General features: G+C 34.3%; 1 protein-coding gene across 1 annotated transcript in view; it reads right to left on the reverse strand.

Moving 5' to 3' along the window:
* LOC137650132 (aminopeptidase N-like) overlaps nt 1-20,000 on the reverse strand; it is a 67,513-nt gene that overhangs the window by 27,226 nt on the left and 20,287 nt on the right. Inside the window, exons 2-13 of the mRNA XM_068383277.1 lie at nt 13,870-14,111; nt 13,039-13,572; nt 11,593-11,801; nt 11,143-11,298; nt 10,490-10,617; nt 8,130-8,307; nt 7,801-7,984; nt 6,745-6,880; nt 5,402-5,483; nt 4,434-4,617; nt 3,893-4,241; nt 603-745 (exon numbers count right to left, since the gene is read on the reverse strand). Of these exons, the coding sequence (XP_068239378.1) occupies nt 603-745; nt 3,893-4,241; nt 4,434-4,617; nt 5,402-5,483; nt 6,745-6,880; nt 7,801-7,984; nt 8,130-8,307; nt 10,490-10,617; nt 11,143-11,298; nt 11,593-11,801; nt 13,039-13,572; nt 13,870-14,100 (2,514 nt within the window). The 5' untranslated portion in view covers nt 14,101-14,111. The remainder of the gene's footprint in view (nt 1-602; nt 746-3,892; nt 4,242-4,433; nt 4,618-5,401; nt 5,484-6,744; nt 6,881-7,800; nt 7,985-8,129; nt 8,308-10,489; nt 10,618-11,142; nt 11,299-11,592; nt 11,802-13,038; nt 13,573-13,869; nt 14,112-20,000) is intronic.

Raw genomic sequence — 20,000 nt, forward strand, 5'->3', positions numbered from 1 at the left:
TATTGAGTTACTGATTCTCTCCACTGCTGTAATAATGAAATTAAAATAGATTGCAGACATTGGTATCTTTAACCCCCTAATTTGAAGATTTCACTTTAAACAAACCAGCTATAATTTAGTACGGGTTACTGTTATACCCGAGATGTTGAGAGTAACCTACTCTGTAGGAATAGGTGAGCGAGTGCACGCTTTAACTTAGTGCTTTGAATGTGAAGATCCCTATCTAAATTTACTTAAATACCTCACTGCTATTATCCATTGCCTTTGTCTATGTTAACGTAAATGCCTGTCCAGCTTCTCACTGGGGTCATTAGGACGGATTCAAAATAGAGACCAAGAGTGTAGATGACCTTAGATTGACAAAGCTAAGGTAGACCATCAATTAATTACTTAGTCACAAGTGGAGTTTTTAGGTCTCTGGCCGGATAAGAGTGAAGGTTCGTGAACTGCAGCACCAAAGTTATTGCCAGGGGGCTGTGCCCTCGAGTGTTAGCGCCCATATGCTCCCCCGTTGAGCTTTGCTGCTTGTTGCAAGGAGACTTACCGGGATCAAGGTCCCACTCATCTTTAACAAAAATACAATTCTCCACACACTCACTCACCCTTAGAACTTCGTATTCTGGCGTTGATCTGAACATTCTTTTCAAGTATGACAGGTTATTGAGAGCTGCTGCCCAGGGAACGTAATCTTCCTCAGCGACTAGGTATCTCAGTATCGACAAGGGTGCTGCATACGGAAGGTGTCCTGAAAAAAAGAAATCAGTTTCCTTAAATGTAAAATATATCATATTGCCATCTCCTCCTGCACCTATTGACGCAAAGTGCCTCGGTTAGATTTCACCAGTCATCTCTACCTTGAGCTTTTAATTCAATACTTCCCCATTCATCATCATCTACCTCACGCTTCATAGTCCTCATCCATGTAGGCCTGGGTCTTCCAACTCTTCTAGTACCTTGTTCACCGTAGCTAAATGTTTGGCGTACTAGTCTCTCTTGGGGAGTGTGAAAAACATGCCCAAACCATCTCTATCTACCTCTCACCATGATCTCATCCACATATAGCACTCGAGTAATCTCTCTTATATTTTCATTTCTAATTCTGTCTTGCCATTTAACTCCCTATATCCTTCTGAGGGCTTTCTTTTCAAATCTACTAAATGTATTGGAGATGGTTTTATTGTCATACCATGACTCGTCGCCATAAAACCGATCTCCCCAAACTGATATATAGTCTGATTTTTTTTTTATGTAATTTCAGGCTATTAGATTTCCAAATTTTATTTAATCTAGCCATTATCTGATATGCTTTTTTTTCAATCTTTCACGAAAATCTAATTCTAAAGACCCTGTAGTGGTGATGATAGTTCCTTGATACTTGAATGATTCTACCTCAATGATCCTTTCTCCTTCCAATGATATTTCGTCTTCCATTGCATACTCCGTTGACACCATCTATTTATCTTAAGCCCAACCTCGAGTGATATTTCATGCATTCTGGTAAGCAAGCATTGCAAATCCTCTGGTATTCTGCTAATAAGGACATCATTAGCATACTCTACTATCTATTTCAAGGCCCATAACACCCTTCGTTTTTTAAATATAAGTAATGAAATAGGCTTCTTATTAATACGAAACCGGAACCACCAGAGTTTGAGACACCGACCTAATTAGGAAAAGGGGATTCAAGCATCTAATCTGTATTATTGTCTTACTTTATATCGAGAAATGCCATCTTAATTTTGTGGTCATGGCCCCATTTCTGTATGTTTATCAAATAATATATAAGTTGTAGTGAATTATTCTTCTCTTTGATGGAATCTAAAGTAACTGATTAGTTATTATGTTTGAATTAACTCATTTTATATCATGTCTAGAAGGCTTTCCCATTGTCCACAAGGTTGTCATAAGGCTTTTGTGTTGCGACTCTTAACATACTACAAGAGGGAACGAGACAACAATAAACAGAAGATTGGATTGAATAGGTTGGCATCATGTTGTCATGTTTAATGGCCTACCATCGCGGACATGTATAGTTGAATATCATGCATCATCAGATTCTCTCTCTCTCTCTCTCTCTCTCTCTCTCTCTCTCTCTCTCTCTCTCTCTCTCTCTCTCTCTCTCTCTCTCTCTCTCATTATATATATATATATATATATATATATATATATATATATATATATATATATATATATATATATATATATATATATATATATTATTCAACCGACTAATGACTGCATACCTGTATAAGAAAATAAACACCTTATCTTATCTCTATCAAAGGTATATATACAGTATACTGTAGCCTATATATATATATATATATATATATATATATATATATATATATATATATATATATATATATATATATATATATAATTTATATATATATATATATGTATATATAATTTCTTGTACTGATGTAATGATAACCATACAGAAAGGTGGGCGTGGGAGGTGTGAACGTTACGGGACCAGCGTCATGGTCGACACACGTCATTCTGCGCTAGTTGTCATGTCTTAATTTCTGTTCTCACCATGCCCACAAAATTGAGATGACATTTCTCTATATAAAGTAAGACACTAATGCGGAGTAGATGCTCGAATCCATTATTCTTAATTAGGTCAGCTCTCAAACTCTGGTGGTTCCGATTTCACATTAGGCAGAAGCTTAGTCCATTAGATATGTTAAAAAAAGAAGGTGTTACTTTCCTTGAAATAGATAGTAGGTCTGCTAATTTCCTATTACCAATTCAGTCTAATCCTTCTCCCCCATCTCCGACTGTTCTAGGCATTACAAAATCCACGAGGATGATAAACAACAAAGGTGACAACACATTCCCTTGGAGTACTCTGCTGTTCACTGGAAATTCATTTGATAGGGCTCCATTAACATTAACTTGCACTTGTTATGCTCATGAACAGACTTAATCAAATTCACACATTTAAGAGGAATTCCATAATAACGCTGGACTCTCCACAAAACTGGCCGGTGCACTGTATCAAAGGCTTTTTCATAGTCCACAAATGCCATCAAAAGTGAATTTCTGTATTCTATGCATTGGTGTATATGTCTCAAGATGAAAATTTGGTCAGTGCATCTTCTATCTTTACTAAATCCCGCTTGGTCATCTCTCAGCTTTTCATCAATGTTTCTCTCCAGTCTCTTTAGTGTAAGCATATATTTTCATAACAACTGACGTAAGTGTGATACCTCTGTAATTTTTTCAGTAACTCAGGTCTCATTTTTTTGCCATTTTCACCAACACTCCAAACTCCTATTCATCGGATTTTGCCTCTTCATGCCACACTCTACAAAATAATCTTGTAAGTATTCTGGAGTCACTTCATTTTCAGTCAGCATCATCTCAACATTTATTCCATCGCATTTAGAGGGTTTCCATCTCTTGAGTTTTTCAATGATAGCTTCGATTACCACATGCTAAACAGTAGAAGAGTAGCCATTCTATTTTAGACATTGAATACAGAATTTGATGTTATAGATTACTTTTGTTCAATAACATTTTCAGAAACATGAGCTTGGTTTTTATATAGAATGCCATTTTGTAAAGTACTTAATGCAAAGACTCTGATTTTCTTATATTTCAAATAAGATTACTTATATAGAAAGTATTATATATATATATATATATATATATATATATATATATATATATATATATATATATATATATATATATACATATATATACATATATACATATATACATATATATACACACATATATATATATATGTATATATATATATATATATATATATATATATATATATATATATATATATATATATATATATATATATATATATATATATATATATTTATATATTATGTATGCCAAAAGGGTAAATATATAACAGGCTTACCAGCTTTAGCCAAATTAAGGGAATCGTCGATGATCTGAGCCCTGTTAATAGTACCGATCACACTATGGTTCGCCATTAGTTGATTGATGATCAGCTTCCAGTTGTTGACATCATAGTTGACCCGGTAGAAGCCGGTCTGCTGGATGTTGAAGATCACCCACTGATCATGCGGCGGAAGTCCCCTCAAGGTGATGGCATCGTTCGAGGGACTCATCCACGATCTTGGCTTCGTCGAAGTGAAGTCGGAAGAGTCTCGCCCGGTGTAAGTCAAAGGGACCCACCATCTGTAGCTGTGGGATCCTACTACTTGCGAGTTTTGACTCCTGGGTGGAACTTGAAGGAATCTCTCCTGTCAGAGGAAACAGAAAGAATGAGCTTTATTGAATGCTTATTCCATCGGGTTCATATAATCAATGTTAGTGTGTAGTTAAAACCTGTCAAATTTAGTTTGCATCCCATCTTTAAATGTTTAATCCTCTGCCATCGATATAGTTAATTGTAAACCTGCATCTATACCTCCGTGTGGACTTCGGTCACTTACCTGAGTGACAGTAGCCATGACACCGTCTGGACTACGGAGCACCATGACAACCGGATACCCCATTTGTAAAGTCCAGGTATCCATAATTGTCTTGACAGTCAGATTAGATGAAAGGCTTTGGTCCTCGTGGGCTGCCACGGTCAAATGATGCCAAAGATCGTCTTGTTCTGCGTTTGCGTACTGGCTGTAAGATGTATATAGATGATAGGTCATAGCAGAATCAGCTTGAGAGGGAATTGTTCGTTCAAAATTCAGTAGTGTGTTACTGCTGATATAATGTGGTCGCTTATTCAAGTGCAGAGAGTAGAAGAAATCCATAGGGAATTTTTGGAAATGATAGATTAATTATCATTGCATTTTTTTTAGAATTATAGATAAATGGACAGTACCTGGTAATGGATCAATAGTATATGCACAAACATAGGCAATACATTTGCACCAGACACACACACACACACACACACACACACACATATATATATATATATATATATATATATATATATATATATATATATATATATATATATATATATATATATATATATATATATATGACATACCACTTATATGTTGCATGTAAGTAGAGTTAATTTTGTTTTCTGTAGATATGTGAATAAGTGTGTAACGATTTCAAGATTATCCGAATGCATGAATGGTTCGGAATTTTCCTTCAAGAAAAAGCGACACCTTCACTCAGAACATTATTACAGAAAGACATTCTGCAACTATATTTTCAAATTTCAATCCATATATTGATATGTATAATTATGTATTTATCTTTGTTAAGTAAAACTAATTGTCTTTCTTTAAGAGTGTGCAAGCCACCTTACAATCAGACCAGATCAGATATGCAAAGTGCAATAGAAGTATTTTGACTTAAAACTATCCTCAACAATTTTTTTTTCGCATTGTTGTATTCTTTATTAATAAATAATAGGACACAGAGACGGGAAAGGAGAACTTACAATGCTCGTAGATAGTTATTCAAACCCCTTGTGAATGTGGCGTCACTTAAGAAATGATTCATCATTCTGATGACCGATGAGCCTGAAATAAAGATCTTTTTTTTTATAATTGTTTCGTAATAGACATGTATTCTTAACTTATCAATATTGTACAGTTCACTCATTTGGTACACATTGAGCATAATAGTAACTATATTTTCCTACAGAAAGTTAAAGAATAAAATAAAATTAAAGACAAAAGGCATAAATCTAAGATGCCAAAATTCTAATATATGAAGTTCGCATTTCCTTTATTCCTGGGAACGGCAACTTCTTATATGCTTATGACATCCGAACACTGATAATATCAAGTGAGGAACCACCACAGTTTTCGTCTTTCCCCATTTCAGTCTTCTTTTCCCTGTAGAGTTTATTTTCCCTGTCTTTGGCGTCTTTACTTCAAATTCGAATCCTTTGCTTAGAAAAAGTGAACTTTATGAGAAACCTCTAAGGACTTAAAGTAATTGATATCCCTCTCGTGGTAAGGAATTCATTTAATGAATATAACATGAAATTGACTCAAAGTGATTGATATCCCTCTCGTGGTAAGGAATTCATTTAATAAATATAACATGAAATTGACTCAAAGTGATTGATATCCCTCTCGTGGTAAGGAATTCATTTAATAAATATAACATGAAATTGACTCAAAGTAATTGATATCCCTCTTGTGGTAAGGAATTCATTTAATGAATATAACATGAAATTGACTCAAAGTGATTGATATCCCTCTTGTGGTAAGGAATTCATTTAATGAATATAACATGAAATTGACTCAAAGTAATTGATATTCCTCTTGTGGTAAGGAATTCATTTAATGAATATAACATGAAATTGACTCAAAGTAATTGATATCCCTCTTGTGGTAAGGAATTCATTTGATAAATAAAACATGAAATTGACTCAAAGTAATTGATATTCCTCTTGTGGTAAGGAATTCATTTAATGAATATAACATGAAATTGACTCAAAGTAATTGATATCCCTCTTGTGGTAAGGAATTCATTTGATAAATAAAACATGAAATTGACTCAAAGTAATTGATATTCCTCTTGTGGTAAGGAATTCATTTAATGAATATAACATGAAATTGACTCAAAGTAATTGATATCCCTCTTGTGGTAAGGAATTCATTTGATAAATAAAACATGAAATTGACTCAAAGTAATTGATATTCCTTTCATGACATGACATAATAATTCGTCATGTGATAAACTGAAACCAGTGGATGACTTTTATGAAATGAATTTGAAACAAAAGATGTTCCTTTTACAAACTGAAATTAAATTATTGTATATCATTACCTTTGTCATAAGCAATCATGTCAGCATTTTCTGCATCATGTCTTATAGGATGAGATGATTCCAAGCTATCCATTTGGAATATTCTATGGATCCTTTCCAGTACAAACTGCTCCATCATTTGGAATGAGGGTTCCACCTGAGTTGGATTAGAGAAACATTGTTTACGTGATATATGTATTAAAATTCCGAATAAAGCTACGATATGACAGCGTTATACTGTCATACTAAGTATGTGGAATGTTATAATGCATATAGAAGTAAAGAGAGTAATCTTATTTACTCGTTTTGACACCAAAGAGTTATACAATCTTTATCTACTGGCTGCACACTCCATAATTAGCTGTCTGGCTGTTTTCCCCTATTGTCTCATGTGATATACTTTCCTGTAAACAACACATGCCTTTATAATAATGATGATGATAGTAATCTTAGTACAATAGTCAAATAGTTCGATAGGAAAATCACGAGAATCATATCCCAAAAAGATTAAGAGGCTATATACTGACAATTGAATACTATGATTTCCTTCTTAAGTAATGATTTTGAAAATCGTCAATAAAATGAGTTTACATAGGCCTAGAGACTGGGAATTTTGATATCGATAATGGTGGCAAAAACCTTTGAGATGATATTAAAAACCCTCAAGTCAACATTTCTAAATTCTAATATTCTCAATCTAGTCCGACGCTTTATATCTATAATAAGCGATAGTGAAGAAATGGCTAGTTTTGGATGCATTTAGTCGCTCTTGTCTGGACATTTTTGTTTGCGATAAATAGAGTGTATGTATTAAAGGTCAAAGGCCCATTGTAAGGGCTGCCAAATGCATTTTGCTACCTCTGACCCTGAAAAAAAGGAAAATGAATGGAGGGAAAGTAAATTTCAAGAAAAAATGATTCTGTACAATAGATATTTTTAGAACGCTTTAGATTGTAAGTTAAGAAAAATAGAGGTAGAAAATGAATTTCAAAGTCTGTCAGGATAAGGAAAGAAACAGTCGCTGATTAGCCTTTTTACCTTTCTGTGACTGGAAAAACTGTTCTCATAAATACTCACATGATCCACCCCAATGTATTCAACGTAGGAAGCAAAACCTTCGTTGAGCCAGATGTCTGTCCACCACTGAGGAGTCACCAAGTTCCCAAACCACTGGTGGGCCAGTTCATGACTTGTGACAGACGCTATGAGTTGCTTGTTGTATGCAGATGACGTGGATGGGTGATAGAGCATCAAAGTCTCCCTGCAAATGGAGTGGAATTGTAGTAGAAAAGAAGACCACCAGAGCATTCTAACAAAAGAAGCATGCGATCAGTATTAAATGAATCTAGGTGCGTTGGCACTGATAGCACTGATTAAATAGCACGGGAAAATACATGAAACCTCACCTGAAGGTGACAAGACCCCAATTTTCCATCGCTCCAGGGGCGAAATCTGGCAAAGCGATCATGTCCAGTTTTGGCAGAGGAAATGGGATCTTGAAAAACTCTTCGAAGTGACTCAGCATCTTAGGTCCAATACTGAGGGCGTATTCTGCTTGGTCGAGGGCCGATTCTCTTGCCCACACTATCAGAAGAATTGAAGATTGTTACTGAAATATCTTTGGTGAAATTCCACCTTAGTATCAATTGGTAGATTATTCATACTCTTGAGTTGAAATGATGTCGTGATCACAATTAAAGGATGAATGTAATCTCTCTTTCCAGATAATACCCAACATCCAAAAGTACGTTCTACAGCCATGTGGTAGCGATGCTCGTTCCAAGAAAGACAATTCAAGTCTCGGTTTACGTTAATTGATATATATATATATATATATATATATATATATATATATATATATATATATATATATATATATATGTATGTATATTTATATATATATATATATATATATATATATATATATATATATATATATATATATATACATACATACACACACACACACACACACACATATATATATATATATATATATATATATATATATATATATATATATATATATATATATATATATATATATATATATATATATATAAGGAATCTAGACAAAGTAAGGATATAATAAATCAATATAGATAAGAAAGATATATCATAAACAAATTTGGTTAGTTGCAAATTGTAAACTCAATTTTGAACTACTTTATAGAGTTTTATTGTAAAGTGAAGAGTAGGTAGTCTTAGAATTACAGTGTTTTGCCACCTAGTGCTTGTATCAACGTAAGAGTATAAGAATGATTACCCAAACATGAAAAGGTACTAAATCTATTTCTATAGACTATAAAGATCTTGAAAGTCATTGTAATGTATTAATGATACATTTTCAAAATCCTTACTGCAATAACCAGGTGCAGAAAGTTGTGTAAGCTTCATCTAAATTCCAAGTAAAAGAAGTTTCTAGTCATTCCAGGGTCACAAGAACACGGTTTCAATGAGTATTGATCATTCAGTTATACCTTCAACTTTATATGAAATTCCAATGTATTTCCAGAACAGAGGGAATTCTGTGAGGTAGCCTATTGACAAGGAATCACAAACGACACTTGAAATAAAAACCCCTCGATTCATTGATATATTCGTATTCATTCCCATCCTTTCCTCTAAAGATTTTAAACTCTTTAATTTTATAAATCTATTGGGAAACTCCACAAGATCCATACGATTTTTAACTCTGTAATAAATGAAAGAATAATTAAACAAATCCATGACCAGATTTAAATAGGTAAAGAGAATAGCAAATAAAAAGGCATATAATCTAAATCAATACTTCTCCAGACATGATCTCCTACTTCACGGTTTATAGTCCTCAGCAAATTAGAGCTGGGTCTTCCAATTCTTCTAGTGTCTTTTGGAGCCCAATTGAAAGTTTTCTGAACTAATCTCTCTTGGGGGTTGCGAAGAGCATGCTCAAACCATCTCCATCTACCCCTCACCATGACCTCATTCACATATGGCACTCTAGTAATCTCTCTTATACTTTCATTCATAAGCCTGTCCTGCCATTTAACTCTCAATATTCTTCTAATGGCTTTGTCCTCAAAGCTACAAACTCTGTTGGATGTTGTTTCATTGTCATACCACGACTCATGTCCATACAATAACACTGATCTCTCTAAACTGATATATAGCCTGATTTTTATGTGTAAATTCAGGTGATTAGATTTCCAAATTTTACTTAATCTAGCCATTACCTGGTTTACTTTTTTCTATCTTTCTTTATATTCAAATTCTAAAGATCCTGCATAAGAGATCATAGTTCCTAAATATTTAAATATTCCCACCTTATCAATCATTTCTCCTTCCAAGGATATTTCATCTTCCATTGAATATTCCGCTCTCATCCTCTCTGTCTTTATTCTATTTACCTTGAGCTCATGTGATATTTCATGCATTCTGGTAAGCAAGCTTTACAAGTCCTGTGGTGTTCTGCTATTAAAGACAGCATCATCAACGTACTCTAGGTCAGCTAATTTTATATTACTAACCCAGTCCAATCCTTCTCCACTATCCCCAACTTTATATATATATATATATATATATATATATATATATATATATATATATATATACATATATATATATATATATATATATATATATATATATATATATATATATATATATATATGTATATATATATGTATATATATATATATATATATATATATATATATATATATATATATATATATATATATATATATATATATATATATATATATATATATATATATAAGCTTACCTCTAAACATCCAGTTTTCGTTAGTTTCGTTCATTGATGCAAAATCCGAGACAGCAAAAGCGACGAGATAACTGGACATTGGAATGGTAGTGTTATATCTATCCCAGACCCATCCATCTTGGTCGAACCTTTGGATAAAAAGTTATTGTTATTTATCAAAAGTAGGGTTGATGAGGCATATGATTAAGTATAATGAATTTTATAAAAGGAAGATTAGATATTTTATATCTGTGACTGTTTTATGTTGCCCATTCTAAGAGAAGAGTTGGTGAATGATTTTCTTATCAAGTAGTTGAATCGATGGAACTTCAAAAGTTCAAAATTGCAGTGAATGTTTTTATGCTGAACAGGCTGACATAAGTCTCTTTTTATAGTTTATATTTGAAAGATCGATTTAATGTTGTTATTGTTCTTGAAATGTCTTATTTTAATTGTTCATTACTTCTCTTGTAGTTTATATATTTCCTCTCCCTACTGAACAATTTTTTTCCCATGTTGGAACACGTGGGCTTATAGCATCCTGCTTTTCAAACTAGGGTTGTAGCTTAGCTAATAATAATAATAATAATAATAATAATAATAATAATAATAATAATAATAATAACCAAAGATATTTTTGTTTGTCTCATTACAAAATAAGAGTTGTTTCTTACATTGGCGTTGTTTCAACGATAGGCATATTAGAGATCGTCGTCATGGCTTCTTCTCTCGCTAGATAGATTTCAAAAGTAGCCTTGAATCCTGGTTCGTCGAAACAAGGGAATGCCCGACGTGCGTCACTTGCTTGAAATTGAGTGGCTGCTAAAAACCTGGAAAAAAGAATAATTATCGTTTTGTAAGCAAAAACATTTTCGTGCAACTTTTTTTCATATATGAAAACGTTATGACAAGGTAAGGAAATGTTAACTTTATTATTCAAAATGTGATGGAAATCCAAATACTTTAGTTCGTCATAAAAAACATTGACATTGATTAACTTAATGAGGTAGGTTTTGAAAATACTCCTAAACACACATTAGGCCTACTGTAGTTATGAAATTGCTTAATTACAACAAAAAATTAATCCAGAGATAGACAATCATCAATTAGGTCGCAAACATTACTTTTGGCTCCCGTCGGCATCCTCGTAGGTAGACCTGTAAAAACCCTTCATGTTGTCGTTGAGATATCCCTCAAACTCCATACTCATCAGATGTCGACTTCCCTTTTCCAATGGCTGGGACAAGTGGGCTATATAGAACTCCCGTTTGGCATCGAATTCGTGTCTTTGGACTAGCGTTTCAAGGTTTCCGAAATCTTGGAGTTTCCGTAACTGAAGACAAAATAAATAGTCGACATTTATCATTAGTGGGTATGTAGAATGTGCGTGAGAGAGAAATTGTTGGTGCACACTTCATAATACTAATATACTGTAGTTTTCTTGTATGTTTCGTGTGAATGTATGAATTCTTATGCATAAGTAGGCTATATATGTTTACTCGCATTCATATGTGGGTTTAATTACAGAGAGCCTTGAAAAAGACGAATGAGTAGGTAAAAATCATTATAGTCTCACCCTTTTTTTCTGGATGGCCAGTCATTATTATTATTATTATTATTATTATTATTATTATTATTATTATTATTATTATTATTATTATTATTATTATTATTATTAGCTAAGCTACAACCCTAGTTGGAAGAGCAGGATGCTGTAAGCCCAAGGGCTCCAACTGGGAAAATAGCCTAGCGAGGAAACGAAATAAGGGAAAACTAGAAGAGAAGTTTAAGAACAATAATAAGATTAAAATAAATCTTTCATTTTTAAAGTGTAAAAACTTGAAAATAACAAGAGAATAAAATCTTCAAAATAATAAGAGGAAGAGAAGCAAGATATAATAGTGTGCCCAAGTGTACCCTCAAGCAAAAGAACTCTAACCCAAGACAGTGGAAGACCATGGTACAGAGGGTATGGCGCTACCCAAGACTAGAGAACAATGGTTTGATTTTGGAGTGTCTTTCTTCTAGAAGAGTATCTTCTACCCTAGGCAAGAGGAAAGTAGCCATTGAATAGTTTCAGTGCAGTAGTTAACCTCTTAAGAGAAGAAGAATTGTTTGGTAATTACGGTGTTATCAAGTGTATGAGGAAAGAGGAGAATGTGCAAAGAATAGGTCAGACTAATCTGTATGTGTCGACAAAGATGAAATGAACCGTAACCAGAGAAAGGGATCCAATGTAGTACTGCCTGGCCAGCCAAAAAACCCAATAACTCTATGGCGGTAGTATCTCAACGGGTGGCTGGTGCTTTGGCCAACCTACTACCTTCATAAGGAAATTGGGTTGCAAATGTGTAATATATTCTATCAAGGCACAATCATATTTCAAAAAATAAATGTTTGAAAAACTAAATTTTACAAAACGTGATAATGCTGTGAATTAATTTTTTACTCTACCAATACACTGTAAATTATCAAATTAAAATCTCACTGAAATACTTGTATTGACTGTAAAGAATATTGAGTTTTACAGAAGGCAGGATGAAGGAATGTTAAATCTGAGACCAACTTACTATCACGGTTTCGTTATGGGTTATGATATCAGCGATGTGAAGCGTAACATTAGATGTCTCTTCAAGCACTTCAATCTCCACTTCTAGATATCCACGGACACTGAAATTTCCGTTGACGAATGGCTGAAGTCTTATTAGGTAATGGACCGGCTTGAGAGCCCTGGGAAGCCTGAGAGACCGTCTATCTACTTCTGGCGAAAAAGAAGAAGAAATAATAGAGGACAGTTCAGGCTGTACCATCTCAATGTCATGGGCCAGGGTTTCAGCCTCCACCTCGGAAGAAGAAGCGGAGGGCGATTTTTCACCCACTTCATCTAAGGGTATTTCTGTGTTAGTTTCAGTAGAACTGTCCAAGTAGTGCTCGTCAGTGACAGGGACGAAGTCCACGATGTTCACATCATCTTCAGGTTCTGAATAGGCAACTGTTGACGAGAGATCGGGGAAAACTCTTCCTGGATCTTCCGTTAACATTTTCATCGTTGTCGAGGATATCAAGTTCGTTTTCTCCTCTAGTGTATAATCTTTGCTTTGTCCCTGAAAATACATATAGGAGTGGCTGTATTAGAATTATAAGCATTACAACCGTTTAATAGTAGCCTACAGCGGAAATTAATGCTACTGATTTGATAGTCGAACTATGGCTTGTTTTAATTTCCTTTTGCTGGTTTAAGTTACTATGAGATTAAATATTCCACTTTCAATATAGTTCCCTGTCACCCTTACTACAAAAACCCTAGGCATATCCATCAGATGTTACAGAACGCTATTAATAGCTATTCGATCTAATTTAATTTGAACATTATAACCATTTAAAAAGAGAGACTTAGTTACCATTAAACCGAGGTACTCCTTCACTTCCTCGAAAGCAAACTTGACTTCTGAATGATAATAGAAGACGAGGAATCCTGTGGCAGCAACAGAACACAGGAAAAGGACAAAGAGAAAGAAAATGGCCAGTCGGCTGATATAACATCCCTTTTTGTTACTGAACGATATATTGTTGTCTGGATGGTTCATATCCATATTCAGGGGCTCCATGCAGTTCTTCTTCGTGCCACCCATCTCCAAAATTGCTGAAAGAAGATTTTTTGTTTATTAGCCAAATCATACTCTTGAATCGCTAAGTTGACAATAGATATTTTGTATTTGTTTTATTAAGTAGTTAGTTAACATATATTTAAATGCATTTCATATGGCTGTAGCAAACATTCATTAAAAAGAGCATGACGCGAAAAATACAGTATATTATTATTATTATTATTATTATTATTATTATTATTATTATTATTATTATTATTATTATTATTATCTAAGCTGCAACCCTACTTGGAAAAGCAGGATGCTGTAACCCCAAGGACTCCAATGGGGGAAAAATAGCTCGGTGAGGAAAGGATAAAAGGAAACAAATAAACTATAACTTGAACCAATGAATTCGAACTAGTTCTGGTAGCGAGAGGTCTCTGGTGTTCGGGATCTGTATCAAGACGCATAAGTAATCAAGTTTCAAGAGTGAAAGGGTTTTTTTTCGGGGGTGGCATCGGGGATACTTCTACCCACGTTGGCTGACCTGGTATATAGAGACCTTGCTTCTACCCTACCACAAAATTAATGTTTCTCTACGGGCCAACCAAGGGAAAGGCCCGTGCCAACAACAAGTGTTGGCTTTAATACCCCAACAACAACAACCCTACCACACGCTCTGGTGTCAATCATTCGCTCGTTACCTTCTTAAAAACTCTCTTGTTACATAATTTATATCTTTAATTAGTAAAATACTGCAATGAATACATTCAAATGTAATTTTCCATATATCAACGTCGAATGACAGTATTTCATCCACAGCTAAATATGTATGCTAATGTTCTGCGTTTCCTTTATATAGTTTATTATATCATCCATTTGTTAGACTAACTTCGTTTGCTGGAACCTGCATGGTTCATCTTGAAGAAATTCTTCAAATTACTCAGAGCATCGAGGGGCTCCCGGGAATTATGGGTGATACCAGGGTGATACAAGGTCTAAATATCTAGACCTAGTGGGTGATAATTATATATTACCATTTGGTTTTCGGATTAAAATGATTATTGACATTTTTGCTGTCAAGAAAGTGATATTGAATTCTAATTTTTCCGACTGCTCAGATATTGGGTACGATGGTTTACAGCGATGAGTGTGCATTTTTTTTTTTTTTTTTTTTGAAAAGGCTGAGTCTGAAGAGAACGAGAAATATCAATTAGAGTAAAGCGTTAATCAATAGACACCAAAAATAGCCACCATACACTCATATAGCCTACTTGGCAGGTCAACATCTTTCGAGAAACGAAGAACCAAATATTTCGGGAAAGCTCGTAAATGTTAAAACCTCTAGGTATGAGTTGCAATTATGAGAAATTTAATATTTGTTCAAGGAAAGTCCCAAACTGGGAAAATATGAGACTAAAATTAAATTAGATAACTGGAACAATTTCGTAAAACCAAATAAATTTATCATTATAAAAGTTCAAGTTATGACATTCTCATTGATTCTATGTAAAGTAGTGTAGTTGTTGGCTATGATTTGAGAAAAAAAGAAAAGAAAAATGGATGCAATTATAATTTAGTATTGTAGAAAGCGTATATATCTTTACTTATGCGGAACTGGAAGTTGGTAACCCGTAGAGCCTTGGTTGTTGGTAGTAAGCTGGCCCGGGAACCAGCCACCCGTTGAAATACTACTGCTAGAGAGGCATAGGGTCCTTTGGCTGGATCCTTCTCTCTAGTTACGGTTCATTTTCCCTTTGCCTACACATACATCGAATAGTCTGGCTTATTCTCTACAGACTCTCCTCTGTTCTCATACACCTGACAACACTGAGATTACCTAAGAATTCTTGTTCTCTTAAAGGGGTTAACTACTGCGCTGTATTTGTTCAGTGGCTACTGTCCTCTTGGTAAAGGAAGAAGAGACTCTTTAGCTGTGGTAAGCAGCTCTTCTAGGAGAGGGACACTCCAAAATAAATTAATTGTTCTCTAGTCTTGGGTAGTGCCTTAGCCTCTATACTGTACAGTTAGAATCAAAAGAACGCCGACACTCGGGGGAAATCTTTCGTCAGATGTCTCTGGTGTTCCCATGACAAAACAGACAAGGTGTTGCTCTTCTTACTACTTCTACGAAGTGGGCGGAGCCTTCACAAACCTTAGCGAACCAAAGACAGTAAAGGGCCGTCTTTGTTAGCAAAAGCATACAAAAGTTACAAATCGAGTTGCCATATTTCAATTCTTTATTATCATTTGACGTCTCAAATATCCACTGCAAATACAAAACACACACATTATATATATATATATATATATATATATATATATATATATATATATATATATATATATATATATATATATATATATATATATATATATATATACACACATATGTGTGTGTATGTAATACCAATTTTCGTGCCAGTTTCTCGGACCAAGGTTCGATTCCCCATCCGACCAGAAGCTATTATCTCTTGAGTTGATTCCCCCTTGGTTCTCTGATCCCGACGTATAAAGAGAATCCAGATAATAAGGGAGTATAATATATGGCTTATATAAATATGAAAAACACGTCTAAATGTGCAAAATTTATCATTATATATAAATATATATATACACACACACACACACACACACACACACACACACATATATATATATATATATATATATATATATATATATATATATATATATATATATATATATATATTATATATATATATATATATGTGTGTGTGTGTGTGTGTGTGTGTGTGTGTGTGAGTGCGTGCGTGTGTGTGTAGAAATCACAAAAGCTAACACGTGATGAGCATAGAATAATCAAGTATTATAGCCGCGAAAGGAAAAATGAAAACACAAACTCAGTTCTCCTCTTGTGACTATAATAAATAAATAAATAAATATAAATACACACACACACACACACACACACACACACACACACACACACACACACACACACATATATATATATATATATATATATATATATATATATATATATATATATATATATATATATATATATATATATAATTTGATAACTTGAAGAAAATAGCAGACAATTTAAGAGCTAAGAAATAAGTGGTCTTTATAAAAAAAAACGAAGGAAAAATAGCATTTGGGTCTACACCTTCATAAGCATCAACATCCATGAAGAGTTTCCTAATTCCATAGGACTTAAATACTAAACTAGTTAGTTTAGCCTCAGAAAAAAAAACAGGAATGAGGAAGATCTATTTTCTCAATACTCTACTTACTGTCTGTTATGGTCAACTATATCAAAACGTAATTATACGAAATCCCCTTTAATGTTATATTCCCCCATAAATTAATTTATCATAGAAATTAGCAAAATAGTAACAGGTAAGAAAATAATACCCAGCAAACACACACACACACACACACACATATATATATATATATATATATATATATATATATATATATATATATATATATATATATATATATATATATATATATATATATATATATATACTGTATATACGTGTGTGCGCGTGTGAAGGTACCCCGTTCCTACTCTTCCCGTAAGCTAACATTCGTTTTGATGTCCCGATTGCGTATCAATCTTTTAGGGGTCCTGATGAAGGGCAACAAACTCTTTCCTCAGAGGATTTGTTTGGCCAGTTCCTCTCCTCCTGCCGTTGCGCTTCTTGGTCGAATTTCTTTTGACGAACATCTTGAAGGCGTTTCATGACGACGGAACCCAATTGAACCATTGATCCCTTTGCAATTAAAATAGCCTTTCTATAATGACCGTAAGAGGTCTCTTGTCTCAAATTGCCTCTCCTGATGATGATGATTTAGATTGACCCGCCTATATACAAGGCGGACCACTGGCCCTTGCGTTGGCAGCCCGTAAGGGGAACGGAGCGTTGGTTGTATCTTTTAAAAGCTGTTACTTGTGTTGGATGACACTGATGACAGACAGATGATGGTGAGTCTGACACAAAATGACGACCGAAGCTGGAGACCCTAGTTCAAATCCGGGGCGCAGTAAACCAAAAATCTCCGACCCCAAACCCGTTCCTTCGTCGGTCCTAGATAATTATTTTTCTTATAAGCACGTGCTAACAAGAAGACGTCCAATTGGAGTGTCTCTCCTTTGAAGTTCTTCCTTTTAGAGGAAAAAAAATACTTCAGATTGAAGAACTTTAGCTTTCTCTGGTCCTTCAATATTCTCTACTTCCGTGCAGTTTCCGCCTTATTCTGCACAATCTTTATTTTTGGATCTTCAACATTATGGACTTTATTTTCTCATTTCAAATCCACACAATCGTAAAGTGATCAACAAATAATAACTAGTTCTCCTTTTCGGATTCTTTATTTCCTCTCTCCCGTTCTCCTTCCTGTCTCTCTCTTCTTCCTGTATTTTCTGTCCGAATCCTTTCAAATAAATCCATTATTAGTCTTGAAGATTCTTGTTTAGCTTTTCATAACTGCCTTCCTGATTCCACTTGTCGTTGATTCCTTTTTGACGATGTATTTTGGTTTTCTTCCAAAGTCGCAGACTCAATAATTCTCTTAACTTTCACCAAAGCATATTTTGCATCAACCAAATCTTATTTCGTTTTTAATGGCCTCAGAAGCAAGTCGGTGATAAAATCTTGCAAATTTGGGTTGATCAATAAAACGATAAAAACCATCTTTTTACCTTTTCTAACATTCCTGCTCAAGACGAATGACAATTTGAATCCGATTTGGAAATGCACCGGTATTTCATATTTCTCCTAACAGAGAGACTAATAATATTTTGGAGCTCTGACAGGAAAGCATTCAACTTTCCTATTGATGACGAAAGACAAATTGGAATCGAACAACGAGTTGGGAGAATTTTGAAGACTATTCTGGATGGGAGCCTGTTAGGAATTTCCAAAAGGAAAACGTCCAATTGGAGTGCCTTTCCTTAGAAGTCCTTCCTTTTTCAGAGAGAAAAAAAATTACTTCAGACTGAAGAATTCTCGATCTTTCTCTGGTCCTTCAATATTCTCTACTTCTGTGCAGTTTCCGCCTTATTCTGCACGATCTTTATTTTTGGATCTTCTACATTAAGGACTTTACTTTCTCCTTTCAAATCCGCCAATCGTAAACTGATCAACAAATAATAACTAGTTCTCCTTTTCGGATACTTTATTTCTTCTCTCCCGTTCTCCTTCCTTTCTCCCTCTTCTTCCTGTATATTCTGTCAGAATCATTTCATATAAACCAGTTATTAGTCTTCAAGATTCTTGTTTTGCTTTTCATAACTGCCTTCCTGATTCCACTTGTCGTTGATTCCTTTCTTCTTAGAAGAAAGAAGTCTTCAAAACAAGAATCTTGAAGACTTCTTCTTTCTCTCCATGAGGAAGAAAAAGTCTTCAAAACAAGAATCTTGAAGACTTCTTCTTCCTCATGAAGAGAAAGAAGTCTTCAAAATTCTTCTTTTGCTTTTCATGACCGCCTTCCTGATTCCACTTGTCGCTGATTCCTTTCTTCTTAGAAGAAAGAAGTCTTCAAAACAAAAATCTTGAAGACTTCTTCTTTCTCTCCATGAGGGAGAAAAAATCTTCAAAACAAGAATCTTGAAGACTTCTTCCTCATGAAGAGAAAGAAGTCTTCAAAATTCTTCTTTTGCTTTTCATGACTGCCTTCCTGATTCCACTTGTCGTTGATCCCTTTCTTCTTAGAAGAAAGAAGTATTCAAAACAAGAATCTTGAAGACTTCTTCTTTCTCTCCATGAGGAAAAAGAAGTCTTCGAAACAAGAACCTTGAAGACTTCTTCTTCCTCATGAAGAGAAAGAAGTCTTTAAGATTCTTTTGCTATTCATGACGGCCCTCCTGATTCCACCCTTCATGTTTTTTTAAAAATAAGCTAGATACAGGAACTCTCTATTGTTGGCTGGGCGGGGCTCCCCCGCTCCTGCAAGCCCGAAGG

Source organism: Palaemon carinicauda, chromosome 11 (genome assembly GCF_036898095.1).
Source record: "Palaemon carinicauda isolate YSFRI2023 chromosome 11, ASM3689809v2, whole genome shotgun sequence".
In the NCBI taxonomy this organism is placed as follows: Eukaryota; Metazoa; Arthropoda; class Malacostraca; order Decapoda; family Palaemonidae; genus Palaemon; species Palaemon carinicauda.